We start from the raw sequence: 17,336 nt of genomic DNA, 5'->3' as shown, positions 1-17,336 counted from the left end.
TATATCTTAAACTTTCATCCACCCATCATCTATCAATAATCTATAATCTATTATCATTACTATCATATCTATCAATCTATTATTTATCATCTGTCAATCTATCATCTAACCATCTATCATCTAGCAATCATCTATCGTCCATTATCTGTCAATCTATCATTATCATTAGTCTATCATTAATCTACCTATGTCAATCTTTCATCTATCTATCCATCAATCAATCTATCAATCATCTATATAGCTCATCATTACTATCATTATCCATCTGTCAATCTTATCCATTTGTCAATGTATCATTAATCTACCTACCTACCTGTCGATCTCTCATCCATCAATCATTTATCTATAATCCATCATTTTCATCTATCAATCATTTGCCAATCTGTCAATCTATCATCTGTCAACTTATCTTTCATTAATCTACCTACCTACCTACCTGCTCTATCTAATCGTCTAGAAATTGCGAATCATCTTACTTCCCCCGCTCCACCCGATAGTGGGCCTGATGACCGCGATTCCTCTTTCCACCCCCCACCCCACCCATACATTCGATCCAACTGGCCTCCCGTTGCCGCGTCTCAGAGGCCATTCCAGGTGGAGCCCGCGGCTGCCTCCCCGCCGTTGGGCATCCTTTCCTGCCGGGAAGGAGGGCAAGAGCTCGCGCGGGCCTCTTTTTCCTTTCTCGTCGGGACTGACGATGCAGAGGCGGTTTTGCGCGCCGTTCTCTTCCTTATTCCCGCTGCTTTTTCTATTGAGCAAAACCCCGCCCAAAGCCCTGTCCTCTGTGATCCCTACAACCGGTAAGGCCGCCTCTCCGCCCGCGACCTCGACGCGTCTTACGGCGGCAGCTGTGAAAGGAGCCAGGCCCAGCCGCTCCCGCGCTCAAGCTGCGAAGGGCACGTGGGCCGCGCCGCTGCCCTTCCCCAGAGAACTACAACTCCCGACAACCTCTCCTCACAAGACCGCCACGCGGTGCAACTCCGCAAGCAGGGATTGGAAATCCCGCCCATCTTTTTAAAAACATGGAGCGGGAGATTTCTTCGTCTTCGAAAGTGGCTGATCATTGCAAACGTCCATAAAGGCTATCCTGGGCAGGGTGGCAGTGGGTGCCCTGGAGATTTGCTCAGCAATCCTGACCAAGAAATTTCTATAAGCTCTGGCGGATATGAAGGGAAGGGAATGTTTGCAGGCATATGGATAGGAATATGTAGGTGGGCAGACTAAATAGAAAGAAGAAAGGCATCTGAAATAAGGAACACGCGTGGGGGGGTGGAGGCGGAGGTGTCTTTCAAGCTGCCTCTTTTTGAACACATCAATCAGAATAGAGAAGGAAGGGGCCTTTTCAAGACTTCTAGTCCAACCCTCTTCTCAAGCAGGAGACCCTGGCCTATACCATTTCAGACATGTGGCTGTCCAGACTTCTTTAAAAAACCTTGAGTGATGGAGCACCCACAATTTCTAACCCATTCCACTGCTTAATTGTCCTCACTGTTGGGAGTTTCTCCTTGATTCCAGGTTGCTTCTCTCCTTGATTAGTTTCCAACCATTTTTTATTGTCTAGCCCTCTGGTGCTTTGAAAAATAAGTTGACCCCCCCCCCTCTTCTTTGTGGCAGCCCCTCAAATACTGGAATACTGCTATCATGTCACTCCCTCAACCTCAGAACATCATCGACAACATCAGCCGTGCCTCTGGTTTAAAATAAAGGCTGGCTGCGCCCATAGTGTGCAACCATCATCTGCTTAATCACTCTTAGTGCCTATTTCACACGTGCTGTTGCTGGTCAAGGAATTTACGTGTGTGTGGGGAGGAGTCCTTAAAACAGGCACTGTTAGTAGTCTTTTGCCTCCTAGATTGCGGAACAAGGCCAGTTGTGGATGACATAGTAACAGGAACACGAATTGTTGGTGGACTTGATGCTCAGCTTGGCGGATGGCCATGGCAAGTTAGTCTTGAGCTTTATCATTTTGGTAAAGGATTTCTTCATGTATGTGGTGGATCGTTAATTAATCACAACTCGGTGTTGACAGCTGCACACTGCATTAAAGAATGGACGTATGTATTATCTTCCATTTTAAAACTACTCTTATCATTATAGATTGGTTAGCCTGCAGTCACTGAATTTAGAAGTATGTTTTTGAATCGACATTGACTTCCTGAACTTGTAATAAAATATTAGTGTTAGAAAAATATATGTTGCTGACATTAACTTTTATCTCAAATCAGTTCACAATGAGATTAGGTGAGAAATAGGTCTGTAAAGCACTATATTAAAATGCTTAGCTAAATGGGCAGCGTTTGTTTATGCGATTTTTACTTATCAGTAGTTATGAGCAAAAGCGATATCTGCATGATAGTAAGACTATAGCTGAGTAAAATGGGTAGGGAAGAATAAAACAGCCGACAAAAATATTACTGAAAGAAATATAGAGAAGGAAGCTAAAGGTAGATGAGCTGCAAACTGAAGTGAATAAGAATAGAGCTGGAAGAGACCTTGGAGGTCCAATCCCCTACTCAAGTTAAAGAGCAAGAAATAACGTAGTTTGAAGGAATATAAAAAATCTGTTAGGGAGTATCCAGAACCAAACGTAAGAAATCTCTGAAGCAAAGTACCTGAGAGGGGAAAACTGGAATAAACTGGACCTAAGAAAAAAGAAAATTAGTCAGATCTAGGTAGCAGTTGAAAAGGAAGGTTGAGACTAGCATAGTTTTATTTATTTTTATCCCATTTTTATTATTTTTATAAACAACTCAAGGCAGTGAATTTACTTAATACAGATAGTCCTTGACTTGCGACCACAATTGAGTCCAAAATGTCTCTTAAGTGAGACATTTGTTAAGTTAGTTTTGTCCCATTTTACGACCTTTCTTGCCTAAGTTGTTAAGTCAATCACTGAAGTTGATACGTTAGTAACACGGATGTTAAGTGAATCTGGCTTTCCCATTGACTTCGCTTGTCAGAAAGTCCCCAAGTCACATGACTTGGGGACACAGCAACGGTCATAAATATGAACCAATTGCCAAACGTCTGGATTTTGATCACATGATCATGGGGATGCTGCAAAGGTTGTAACTGAAAAACGGTCGCAAGTCGCATTTTTAGTGCTGCTGTAAATTTGAACGGTCACTAAATGAAGTCGAGGATTACCTGTACTCCTTCCTCTTCCTGTTTTGCCCAAATAACCCTGTGAGGTGAATTGGATTAACAGTGTGTGACTGACCCAAAATCACCCAGCCAGCTTTCATGTCTAAAGTAGGATTATAATTGTTTACTCAGTTACCTTTAGCTGTCATTCTATTTTGGTGCTTCAGGTGAATCTTAAATTAGGTTCCATTTTCATGAATTGTAAGTTTTATGTCAGATTTTTACTTATGAATAAATGTGTCTAAAAAAACTCTAAGATTTTTTTGGGGGGGGCCAAAGTGGAGAAATAATCTGTTCGTTCATGGCTAATGGGTTAGAGCACGAATTACAAACTTGATCACGTCATATGATATCCCAACATTTTTTGCTTTTATGGAGTCGGGGTAGATGTGGCCTGCGTGTGATGCATCCAGCCCTTGGGCTGCCAGTTTGATACCCCTGGGAGGTTGTGTCCTTTGTACTTGAGTACTAAGTACTTTTTAAATACAATAGTAAACATGTTTACTCCGCCCAGAATTTCTATTTCCAAACATGATTTTTGTGAGCTCTGAAGAACAAGAATATATGAAATGAGACTTTGGCCGGGGTTCCAAATACCTTACTTGTACCCCTTGGAATTTTTAATACTGAATGTAGCAAACATCAGACTCCTTATGTAATTTCCTCCAGTTACAAATAGGAGCGCATAAAGCCAATTTATTTGGAGCATGGCATATCATACATGGATTAGCAATATAAATTAACATTTCAACTAGACTAGTAGAACCAGTGATGGAATTCAAAATTTTGTACTACCGGTTCTGTGGGTGTGGCATGGTGGGCGTGGCAGGGGAAGGATACTGTGAAATCTCCATTCCCACCCCACTCCAGTGGAACGTTAATGCAAAATCCCCATCCCCTTCCGAAAAGCTGGGATTCGGGAGGCAGAGAATAGATGGGGGTGGGGCCAGTCAGAGGTGCTATTTACCGGTTCTCCAAACTACCCAAAATTTCCGCTACCGTTTCTCCAGAACTGGTCAGAACCTGCTGAAAACTACCTCTGAGTAGAACCCAATAAAATATAAATGTTAAAAAGCATAAAGCATAAATACTTGGTGATTCAGGATCATAGGTTTAAATTATTGATTTTTTTTTTGATGCGGGCTTTAGTACTTTAAGACATGAGTCAATGGCTGATCTATCATGGTTTTCCTATCTTAATTTAATCCTAGCTCCATTTAATAATGAATAGAACTCAGGCAATAACTAGCAATCAGTGTTCTGGTGTAGGTTAAGGAGTGGCAGAACCTGGGGGCAGTGTCAAGAGAGGAATCAGCCTAGAATCTCTACATAGCCACAAATGGTCTAAATCCACTACCCCCTTGAATTCAATGGGAGTCTTAACACCACACAAGTGCTAACCATTAGTTGAGTAGATTCCTGCATAGGCCTGAGTAAAAATAAATCAGATTGATTGGAACTTCACATGTGATGCTGACATTTTTTTGCCTGACATCTGCTGGATGATATTGATGTTGCTGTATTTCTTCACTAGTAGGCTATTAAGAGGATTCAGATGTGAGTGGGGTTCTTAAAATACATTTTAAAACCATTGCCAGCAGCTTGAGTTTGATTTGATCAGATCATGTATTGTTAATTAGCGTAATCTGAGACATTTTCCTTTAGCATTTCATAGTGGGTGTTTTCCTCTCATTCATATTGGAAGCATGGCTAGATGCTTTTAAAATTGTGCCTGTGAGGGAACATTGTTCTGGACCTCCATTAGTCCAGAAACCATACACCTCTGGAACCTCTGCCTTTTTTTCCAGTATGGCCAAATCAAGCTAAACTTCCTTTCTTTTTTGTTCATCCTCTTTTCTACTTCTTTTTCTCCTTCTTATACCTTGCTACAGCCATGATTAGTGCCAAGAATAATCCATCTAGATCAGGGATGTCAAACTCGCCTCTTCACAGTGTTGTCATATAATATATCGGGACTCCCCCCCCCTTGATAAACTGGGTATGGGCGTGGCCAGCGCATGATGCATCTCGCCTGGGGGACGGGAGTTTGACAGCCCTGGTCTAGGTAAAAAGGAATGAGAAATTACACATTAGTGCTTCTCACCTGGGGCTGACCTACAGGAGAAGCAAGAAGAAGAAGTGATGGTGCCCTGCTCATCAGATACTACATTTTAGGCAGAGACATGAAGTGTTACTATGAGGAGAAGTGCCAGGCCACCAAACAGAAGGAACATCCAGGCCCCCCACACACACACACTTCTTTCAACTTATGTTTTTGATACTTCACTTCAGAATCACTCAGATAGGGAGGTGAGGGTGTTATCCCCAAAAAGAGAAGGCAAATAGTCCTTGGATTAACCAAACTTTTTAAAAAAATCAGACGCCAGGACGCCTGAAAGAATCGGAAACAAACCCTTCCCCCCCACCCCTGGACCTTAGCAGCAGAGGTCCTCAAGGAACTACCAATCTGACCTCATATTTCTCTTCCCAACAAAGAGAATGGTATCCACTTAGCATCTACTGTCCAGAGCTCCCTCTGAAACCCAATTTTAATCCGTTTCTTTTATTCAAATTTACTTTTATATCCTTGCACTTTATTCTTATGTCTGTTTTTACTCCTGCATCATTATCCATTTTATCAGTCTTTTGTTTTTACTCTTATTCCTCATTTTATTCTACTTCTCTCCTGCTGGGGAGTCTGGGCTGATATTTTGAATTCATGATGGATAGGCTGCATAAATTTTATTTTTAACCACCGGGCAGAATGTCTTTTGTTTCTATATCAATTATCCATCTGCCATTGCTAGAGGAGCATAAAAACAATGAAAAGGACATTGAAACTAATACAAGGGAGACTGAAAAAGACCAAAAGTTTATCTAGAAATCAATGCAAGAAATGCTCTGAGATGTAGAAAGGTGCTAAATATCTGAAATGGTTTACTATTGAAGATTATGGAGGGAGGCAGGGGGAGAGAGAGAGGATGGATGGATGGATGCAAACTTTAAGGTCATAACACAAGTATGGGAAAAATTATGGAACAAATCTATAAAATTTAGCGCAAGTTACAATTTATGAGAAAACTGGTATTCTTTGATGTTTTTATACATTGTATAAAATTCCCAAAATAGACAAATACATCAGTAATTGTCAAACTAGCCAAATTTAGTGATAAATGCTGGAAATGTCAGAAGACTGATGTCGAATTCATGGCACGCGTACAGGAAGTGGCACACAGAGCCATCTCTCCAGGCTCACCAGCTGTCGCCCATTGTCGCCCATTTTGGGTTCCGACGTGCACATGTGCGCAGGCCAGCTGGTCTAAGAGCAGCTCTCAGGCACGCATGCATGCACCGGGAAGCTGAAGCTGAGATTCTGTTTTCCAGTGCGCACCAGGGAGCTGTTCTTCCAGTTGTAGCCCAAGCTCTGTACGTGGAAATACTATTCACAGTACCATGAACCACATTTTTTTAACCAGCCATAATTCCAAGACATTATAAAAAAAGAAATCACTACTTCATAAGATACATTTTCATGGCTCCAAAGATAAGCCTGGCACAACACTGGAAAAGAGAGACCAGATTAAGAACTGAAACGTGGAGAATATGCAATAATGGCAAAATTAACAGCATACAGAACAGTTTGGAAAGCAAAAATAGCTTTCAAATCATGTATTTTCCGTGTTACATCACGCCAGACGTAAACATCCGAAGTGTTTTTTTTAATAAAAAGAATTTGACCAAAAAATTAAAATAAGAAATACACGAAAATGTATAAATATTATATACTACTCAGGGTACAAACAGCAAAGAGGAAATTAGAAACTAAATGTTAGAAACCTATGTTTTTCATTCTGTTCCTGTTTAATCCCTTTTTGATATCCTTAAATGCCAAAAAATGGAGACTTTAACACTCAGTTCAGATATTTAAAAAGCTCTAAAATCCTTTTTTAAATTATAAAAATAATTTAAGGTGTTCTATTTTTTTATTATTAAATGCTTCATCATTGACATACTGAGACTGTTTCCTCCCAGTAACTACTTTGTCCACTTATTGATTCTATATCTCTGCATTAATTATTTTTCCCTTTGCTTGTTTATTGTCTCTTTATCTAAAAAAGATTAACAAAAATAATATTTTTTAATATTTTTTTTATTTTCAGACAAACACAAACACACAACACATATAACATAAAAGCTTCTTCAATTACACACAGTGTGTCAATTGGTTACAAAATCTTTCTGTGTCCTTTCCGTTATCCTCATTTGAATTTTACCAAAATTCACATATTAACAATCAAGATATCTTTGTATGCATTGTTATTATGCTTCCTCCTATTCTAAGTCATTCAATCATTTTAGCATTGATAACATTCTCTAATAGTTTCCAGTTCCATGGTTTTCCCCCCCATTATTAGTATCATCAATCTAATATACATGCATACAAATATAAACATCCATTAAGGCCAGCTTTTATTACATCCTTTCAACATAAGGCATATTAAATTTGAAGTAAATTTATAGTATAACGTTTTATTACATTATCCTGAAATCATCCAATGATATTACATCTTTATAATCTATTCTATATAGAATTGTTTATCTTTTATAAAAAAGGCTTTTCAACATCATCTCCATGATCCCCACTTACAGTTTGTATAAGATTTCACATTATCAATCTAGTATATATAAATGCTTTGTTATCATTGTTAATCATTTATTTGACTATAGCTATTATTACGTTGTATATTGCACTCAGAATTTAACTACATTTAACTAAATTTATTGTGACATCATTCTATTAGTTTAGCATTGATAATATTCTCTAATACTTTTCAATTCCACGTTTTTCCCCCATTTTTAGTATCATCAATCTAATATACTTGTATACAAATTGATATAATTATTAAATATCCATTAAGCCCAGCTATTATTGCATCCTTTCAACATAAAGCATATTAAATTTAAAGTAAATTTATATGACATTTTATTACATCATCCTGAAAACATCCAATGATATTACATCTTTATATTCTATTCTATATAAAATTGTTTAACTTTTATAAAAAGGCTTTTCAACATCATCTCCATATCCTCACGTACAGTATTGTATAAAATTTCATATTATCAATCTAGTACATATAAATGCTTTGTTATCATTATTAATCATTTATTTGACTATAGCTATTATTACATTGTACATAGCACTCAAAATTTAACAACATTTAACTAAACTTTATTGTGACATTTCATTTCATCATCCTGTATCCTTCCAGAGATAGTGTAGTCCAATATCTCTTGCCATTTGTAAAGTCTCTATTCTAAATGTTTTGTTGATAGGTCTTATGTGGACTTATTGTCCATTTATTGTATAATGAACTTATTGTTATTGTTATAAGAATTCGAAACCCTTTATCTGCTCTTTTTATCAGCTTCACTTTTGTTATCATTAGTGCTTTTGCCGAGATTACTCTCATTATTTCTGCCAAATTTTCTCTCCTGTCTTCATCTATTTTCTGACATTCAAAATGAAGATCCGGTTCAACAAAAATAATTTTTAAAATGTAAGAAAAAGTGTGCAAATTTCAGGGTCTAGGAAGCTGCCATACAATTCTACAGCCAGCTCACATTTGTTAAAATATTCATGACTGGGAGACACATGGGAACAAGGTCAGCCAATGAATAGGCATAAGCAACTAAGTCAGCCAATGGAAGCTTAAACAAATTGAGTCTATGCAGAGAGTTGGAAACAGAAACTTAAGTACAAAGTCTGGGCATGGCTTAGCTATATTAAACTTTATGCTGAAAAATGAAACTTAAGCAGTCTGCTGCCCTGAGAAGTAAACAAGCAGTCTGTCTGGGTTTGTCTGCTGAAATGAAGCTAACTGCCTGTGTTTGCCTGTAACTCTCCTACCTTGTGTTTACTTGGAAGAACCATCTTTGGTGTTGTACATCTATTCATCTATTCTTAACGTATATAAAGAAGTTAATGAATCCAGCTGAAACAGTTATCTCTGTGTGCTTTCTGGATTTGATTTTTCTGCAACAAACTCTGACAACATTGATTTCTACAGAGGGCTTTATTCTGTTCTAGGGTCGCTTCGTTTTGGAGAGCTGTGGTTGGATTGCATCATATTTCTAGATACCACGTCCATACAAGAAAGAGCCGGATCAGGGCTATTATTATGCATTCCAGTTTTAACAAGATTACCTTTGAGAATGACATTGCCTTGTTCAAACTGATGGAGTCTATCAAATTCAATCAGTTTATCCAGCCCATCTGTATCCCTGATGTTCCTGTGGCTCTAAATGACGAGACACCCTGTTTTATAACTGGATGGGGACAGACAACAGAAAAAGGTGAATTTTTATTTTCCTCTTCCCGTTGGTCTATCAAGAATGAGAAAGTTGGATTGAAAACCTGAATGTTCCTTTTTGAAACTGGAAATTATCCAAGAATGAGGTACCACTCCCCTTTGATTTAAAGAAAAGTGAGACATTCTTAGGATGAGCGGTCCCCTTCAGTCAGAGTGCAGCTGACACCATTAATTGGTGGACGATATATTTGGGGAGTTGCACAAAATATGTCTTATTCTTAGCCGGGGATAAACGCACTGCCCAGATATTTGGCTGATCTCTTCCACAAGCCTCATATTCCCAATGAACTGAGACGCAGACTAGAGAGACCTAGAGGGTTCCTGTAGGTTCAGTAGGGTAAGATTGGTACACTCTGCCCCTCTCTCCTGCTCCGCATTGCCGTGGGTCCAGCTCTCCCATCATTTTCGTGTCCTTCTTTGAAGTAGACTAAATCCAGAACCCAGCAGGGATTCCAGGAATATTTTTTATTGTAGTAAAGCAGAACAGCAGAATATTGAAAGCCGGTCAAAGTTCGTTTCTGCCCCATCTTAAATTGAACAACGTAGGATGGGATTATTTGTACTTTCCTCCTCACGCTTCCCTCTTTCTGCAATTTCCGTCCCGCAAATTCTCCTTGAAATTCCTTCCTTCTCTATGCACAAGATCAGCTCTACTCTCCATTACACCTCTTTCCCAAGACTTTTCTTTACTTATGTGCTGCTCTCCCGCAACACAGCAGGCCAAACATGTTTCTACTGTTCCTCCAGATCTCACACCTTCCTGAACCATGCATGACTGTCAGCTTTTGCTAAATGTATCCAAATGGCCTCCTTACCCTTCTCTCCATTTTCCTATGCCTTCTTCTTGTATGCCTTCCTTTAACCTCCATCACTAGTGACCTTACCTCTTTCCACATTCTCCTGATTCTGGGGCATCTCTGCCTAGTACACATATGCCTGGATAAAACACATACAGTTCCAGGTCTTTGTTGAAATAATATATGTGATCTGTGTACATAACAAACATGTTGGTCCAGGCATGTACCATTCCAAATTCTTTGCGCTATGAAACTCACGACCAGATGCAGAGGTGGGCTTCAGCCGTTTCACACTGGTTTGGGCGAACTGGTTGTTAACTTTTAGCCCAGTTCGGAGAACCAGCTAATCCCACCTCTGGCTGCCACCGCCCACCCCTCCCCTACCAGGAGTCCCCCTGCGGCCTGTTTTGGCTTCCAGGGTGGTGCTGGAGGTCTTCCAGGCCCAAAACCCCTGCTCTAGGGTGAGTCAGGAGTGGGGCTTTTGCATATGATGCAAACTGATCCCCCTTGATCAGTTGCTTCACAAAAAGTGTTTTGATTGGTGCCAAGTCTCTATAACCTCAGGCAAAGAAGGACTATTCTGCACCCCTCCCTCAGATGTTCCCAGCATTTCTGTAGGAGCCTCCTACATGCAAATTGGTTACTCATCCTGAAATGAATCCTCTTTACCTGGAGCTTCAAAATTTGCTGTTTGCTGGGGAAGTGTGTAGCTAAAAGTCAGTCTACCTTTAGTGTACAATCTGACTTTGGGGATATTTCTTCATAACCAAATAAAAGTGTATTTTCTGTGCAGTTCACACCCCTTGCTCGCTGGATCTGGATGTCCCAAAGCAAAGCCCACATTTTGTAATTAAACCCCGCGCCCCGTTTTGACTGGCAAAATGCTGCAGGAGGCTGAGTGTTGTCCCGTCCCCTGGCCACGCCCAACCAGCTGGTCATTAGGGCAGAGAACCGGTTGTAAAATTATTTGAATCCCATCACTGGCCAGATGCGTCACGCGCTGGCCATGCCCATGCCCGGTTTAGCGAAGGGGGGGGGGGAAGTCACAATATGTCACGTAACAACACCATGACGTTGTGAGTTTGACACCCCTGGCGTAGACCTTTAAATGGAATATGCCTAACAGCACAGCATTCAACAAATGGGGAACAATGTTCCTACCTACTGTAGGTTTTACCCTAGAACTGCAGAGCAGCTATAATTATTGATGAATAAATTGAGTGATGAAACATATGGTAGATGAACACAACTGACTCCTTCAGACATTTTTCCTTGGTTATATGTAAGAATTGCTAATGAGGTTGGTGCCCTATAATCATTCTACTCCTTGATCATTCTGTTTTAATTTTTTCCATAAGGATAAAATATTGTTTCAATTCTTCATTCCTGCCTAAAATGGTTTTTTTTCCCCATAGGAACTGATATATTTAGTCTCCTTTTTACAAACCTTTTAACCATTAGTTTTATATTCAGAAAATGCCTTCTCCTGACAGAATCAATTTCTATTATAAATGTTGAAAGAAGGGAATATCTGTAATCCCATGTTTTTCTATTTTTTAGTTTCTACCTGTTTATATCTTTCATGAGACAGGAAACACCTGAATTTGTATTTTAAAAAAATAATGCAGTTTTTCACCATGTTGTTTTTCTTTGATCATGTCAGTAGCATCTTTTTTGCTTCGGTACGTTAACTGATTACTCAGCTCAAATGCATAATCATTGATGCTGTGAAGGACAGGTTGCTTAACAGTGGTCCCAGTATTCATTGTTTTTCGTTTCATTGCACTACTATACCTATGCCTAAACCAGGAATCTCCAAACTTGGCAACTTTAAGACATTGGACGAGGAATTCTGGGAGTTGGCATTCACAAGTCTTAAAGTTGCCAAAGTTGGACCTAAACCTAAACAGTTAAATGTTTGACCATTGGAAAAAATGAAAAAGAAAAAAATAGCATTGCATTGTAACTTTTCTATTTACCTTCTGGCTATGTTAAGTGCCAAATAAAATTCATTTCATATCCAAATGCTGAAAGAACCTCTGAATTTTTCTTTAGGCAAGCGACTGGGTAACCAGTTGGAAGCAATGTGCATTCGTGTTGTTAGATTTAAGATACTTATGATGCACCAAGAATAATCTGTACCAACGTTTTTCCATTTTTGCCTGAAACAGACATAGGAGTACTTCCAGGTTTGTTTGTTTGTTGTTTTTTTGAATTTTCATTTCAGAGAGAGAGAGAGATGTATTACAAGAAGCACAGGTTGATATTATTCCAATATCAACTTGTAATAGACATGACTGGTATGGAGGGATGGTGAAGGACAACATGCTTTGTGCTGGCTCTGAAAAAGGAGGAATTGATGGTTGTCAGGTAAAAGAGAATTTCCTTGTTTAGTTATTTGTTTATAAAACGTATTGGCTGCCCATCTTATCACATGGTAACTTCGGGCTGTTTACAATCATAATAGATAGCACTTAGACTTATATGCTGCTTCACAGTGCTTTACAGCCCTCTCTAAGCAGTTTACAGAGTTTACAAACTGTTGCCCTCAACAATCTGGGTCCTCATTTTACTGACCTTGGAAGGCTGAGTCAATCTTGCGCCTGGTGAGCCGGCAGTCAGCAGAAGTAGCCTGCAGTACAGCATTCTAACCACTGCGCCACCACAGATAAATATTATATCTACGAAAAACATAAATAAGTTAACACAAGCCAAATGCTACAGTCCAATTAAAGATGGGGAGGGTGTGGGAACAGAATGGAGGTGGGAAGTGGGATCTGTTGTTAAATTGTGGCCCACCTCCACTGCGATGCTCCCTCGTTGAATCCTTAAGCTAGCTAGTTTTAGGCTCTCGGGGAAGGTCAGGAGGGTTGGAGCTGACCTTACCCTGGGGGTGGGGGGAGAGATGTTCCAGAGAGCAGAGGCAATGGTAGAGAAGGCCCTTCTGTACCCCACCAGCTGTAATACTTGGGTCGATGGCTGTTCAAACATGCCATAAAGTAAGTCCTGTAAAATGACGTTAATTTTCAGAATATTTAAACTTCCAGCCAGGTTTGAAGCTAAGAAGGTTCAAGGCTGGCTCTCTTAATAACTGTTTACCTAATGCCTTCTTGGCAGCTACCATTGGAAGACTGGACTTTCAGAAAAGTCCCAGGAAGCCTGCAGTGGAGTTGTCATGGTCAGATGTTGAGAGACTGACAGGACTTGTACATTTTGCGGTATAACCGAGGCAAGAATATCTCATTTCCAGGAGGCGGTATCTTACAGAAAAGCTCTCTTTATGTCAAATCATGAAAGGTGTAGCTCACAATTTCTTTGCTGAGAACATACAGTGAGGCCCAATGCTTAGCTCAGCTTAACATATGAATCCAGCTAATATTTATACATTTGTGGATTGTGCTATATCAGCCAATTATGATTTTAAAATCTGGTTAAGCAAAGCATGCTTTGTGGGTTAAGTAAATGTGTTGGATTAATAATATGTGTCCCTCTAATATCTGAGAATTCCCTCCACTGATATTTTCTTCTTGGTGTCTTATGTTCCAGGGAGACAGCGGTGGTCCTCTTACGTGCTATATGCCAGATCTCACCAGGTACTATCTGGTAGGGATCAGCAGTTTTGGTTATGGTTGTGGCCGGCCAAGGTTGCCAGGAGTCTATCTGCAAACGGGTTTTTACAGAAAGTGGATACAGTCTCAAGTTATTTTATTCGACAAAGCCATGACTATGAAGGCTCCTTATCTTTTCTTTTTGACTGCAGGATGGATAGTTTTCTGCAATGTTTGGTGAAAAAAATAATAATCTCCCATTAGGTTGGGATATCTTAGCTTTCCAACTTGTTTCCACATGTAGCAATATTTATTACTTTTAACTGCTAACAGATGTAATAAAAATATTGCCCATTGCCCAGCAATTTATTGTGTCTGAACTTTAGACTTGCTACTTCGTCACTGACAACTGTAGCTTGAAGAGAAATTTTTTTTTCTGGTACCGAATGTTGAACTTAATATTATAAAATTTGATCTTAAGAATTATTAACGTTGCTGCTTCCCTTGTGGTAAACTAAACACATATTTTTAATCTGTCCAGAGATACAGATTTTTTTTTTACAAAATTTCCTGCTTACCTTCCTCCTTGTTTGAGTACCTTAATCCCATGGCCAGATTGCTGGTGGAGTTCTCCAGGTTTGGGTCTGGTGCGGTGGGCATTGGTCCAGACTCAGAGGTTACCCTTGGGCACTGTAGCAATCACAGACCTGGTCCAACTTATTCAGGGCTCAACTCTCAGAGGAGTTCACCAGTACGATTAGGGTGGTTGTGGGATAATCTAAAGGGAGGAATACTAATGCCAGTCACTTTCCATGGTTAGATCATTCCCCTTTTAACCCTGAGGTTCTCTATCACTGCCTTCCACTGCAGGAAGCTGGGGCCTATTCAACTAGTTAACACCAGGTCATTGATGAACCAATGAGGTTTCAGAGGGAACTTGAGTATTTTCTTGAAGCTCTGGTACATGGTTCCACTGAGGTCCTGGTCCAGAAGTAGGTTGTTCAATCCTTATTTGCCCAAAAGGCTGAGTCATAGTTGAAGCCACGCTCCCAGCTTCCCTGCTGCTTGGCTCCAATTCCAACTCAGTCTTGCCCGAAAAGAGATGTATTTTTCACTTGTTCGTGAGTTGGTTTTTTGGGGGTTTGTTGTTTTAGTTTGTTAGTTTTTCTTTTTTCTTTTAATTGTTGGTGTTGCCTGCCTAGACTGATTGGCTTACTTGGCTCCCAAGTGTTTTCCACTTTTGTTGCTGTTTTGGTGTGTGGATCAGCTCATGTGACTGTTTTGGAAGCTCCCCAGGTGTCGTGGGAGCGCTGCTGGCTGTGCTGGCTGTGGGGGCGCTCGTTGCGGCTTTGTTTGTCCCGCTGTTATGCCGCTGGATTGACGAGGATGGTGGCAGACTTCCTGCGATTGCCGCTGGCTATCAGTGGCAAGGGCAAGCTGGCGGCGGCGCTGTGGGTGCCGGGACACATTGGGAAGAGCGTTGGCCCCTCCACGTGGCAGCGGGTGAGTTCAGAGAACCCGAGGCGCTATTGGCGCGGGCTGATGGAGCGGCGGCACTTTGCAACTTTGCTAGGTTTCTCAGGGCCATTTTTGCTTGCTGGGCCGTTTGTCAGATGTGAGCTGCTTCCACGTGAGTATGGGACCCCTGGGAGTGGCCATTTTGGAAGGGATCCCCAGAAGGTGGCCATATTGGTGAGGTCCTCGTGGTGGCGGCCATTTTATGGGTGGCTATGAGGAGGAGGCCATTTTGGTTGTTGTTATGGGCAAGTCATGAGGGCAGCGGCCATTTTGTTTTCCCATTTCCTACCCATGAGGCTCATTGTTGCTGCTGGTTCCTGCGTGTGTAGTCGCAGTTCGGAAGGCAGCAACAGGGTCTGGTTTATTGCTGGGAAAGCTTTTTGGCTTAGCGTGTGTGGGCCGGTGAAGGGTACAGCGATGGCTGATTCCCCTGGTGAAGGCACCTCTGGGACCTCTGCTACTGCAAAGAAGAGCTCCAGGAAGAGAAAGGTCTCCCTAACTGATCCCCCAGCATTGGTGAGACAAAGTGCTACCAAGCAGGGTGGCAAGGAGGATGGGGGGGGGAGAGCTGAGAAGCCCAGACATGGGGATACAGAGAAGGTCTCTGGTTCGTTAATGAGATCCCCACCCTCTTTGAGGGCGGTATTGCTCTTCCCCTCACCTTCTCCACCAAGGCTCTCGAAGTCTCCGAGGGCTAACTCTATTTCACCCCCTCTCTCGGAGGTAGACGTTGAGGAAGGCAATGGTCAGCCTTTTGCATGCTTAGAACCTGTTTAGAGAGCCTTTGCCTTTGTACTGGCCACAGGTATACTGCAGGTGAATTCGATGACTTGCCTGATAACATTCAATCTCTTATTCATTGAGCCATTGTCCATGGCATAGCCCTTAAGGGGCGTTCCTCTTGCCAGGTGGATGTGGAACTGATGAAGGCCAGGCGCAGGCACGTCCAGAACCCGGACAGATGGTATCTCCTTCGCTGAGGAGCAAGGTCTTGGTCCCAGAGGATGAGGAGCAGAAGGAGACGGAGCTTTCTGATGACAAAGGTTTGGCGCCCGATGTCCCTGCTTTTGCGGGTTTGTTTCCTCCCAGTTTGTTTCATTCCTTGCTGTTCAAGGCCAGATGTACAGCGGCTGTCGAGACTGAAGCTGACAAGCAGAAGGAGAAGGAAAAGGAGACGGCAGTCGAGGCCACGGCTTCCAAAAAGGCCCTGAGGAAACGGCTTTTTTTGCAGAACATGCCGCTAGAAAGGAGGAGATCCCGGCACCGAAGCTGTTCCTGGATGTGATCCAGAAGCAGTGGGCCAAGTCAGGTATCTTTCCCACCCCAGGTGGGAATGATCGACGTTTCTATAATATGGAGCCTGATCAAGTACTGCAGGTCCCGGTGGTGGATGTGCCTGTGGCTGCCTTGGTGTCTCCGGCGACCATGGTAGCGAGTAATGTGGCAGACAACTTGAAGGTGGAGGATAAATGTATTGAACTGGCATTGCATAAGACTTTCCTGGCGGTGACATGGGCAATTAAGGCTGCCTCCTCTGCATCTTTCTTCAACCGTGCCACGTTGTCGTGGCTAGAGCAGATGCAAGAGCGGGTGCCCGCGCACGACATGAGGTTGCTGCAGGACATCAGCAAGGTCATCGCTACGATCCTGTTTTCGGCTGATGTGACCTTGAACGCTGCTAAGTTCACCTCCAGGGCTCTTTCCTCCTCTGTTTCATCTAGAGGGATGATATGGCTCCGAAATTGGCAGACGGACCCTAAGGCTGATAGAAAGAGCAGATGCTGGGTTTTGAGCTTTTATGAGATACGAAAGGAACAACATGTTGCAAAGAGAGGTTCACACAAGATTTATTAAGAAAGTAACTAGAATATTAATGCTATAAATGGCAAGAGATATAAGACTGCACTATTACTGGAAAGATACAGGTTGATGCAATGAAAATGTATAATAATAAC

The 17,336-nt window shown here is 41.5% G+C and overlaps 1 protein-coding gene across 1 annotated transcript; it reads left to right on the top strand.

Moving 5' to 3' along the window:
• Positions 1–683: 683 nt before the first annotated feature.
• On the top strand, positions 684–14,178 carry LOC309385291 (transmembrane protease serine 12-like). Its single transcript, XM_081939578.1, has 5 exons — positions 684–800; positions 1,853–2,054; positions 9,236–9,501; positions 12,543–12,685; positions 13,862–14,178. Exons 1-5 carry the CDS (start codon positions 698–700, stop codon positions 14,102–14,104), a joined length of 957 nt encoding a protein of 318 aa, XP_081795704.1. The 5' UTR covers positions 684–697; the 3' UTR covers positions 14,105–14,178.
• The last annotated feature ends 3,158 nt before the right edge of the window (positions 14,179–17,336 follow it).

This window comes from Natrix helvetica (assembly GCF_964273705.1).
Source record: "Natrix helvetica genome assembly, chromosome: 1".
NCBI lineage: Eukaryota > Metazoa > Chordata > Lepidosauria > Squamata > Natricidae > Natrix > Natrix helvetica.
The sequence above is the reverse complement of the archived record's forward strand: the minus strand, read 5'-3'. Positions and strand labels throughout refer to the sequence as shown.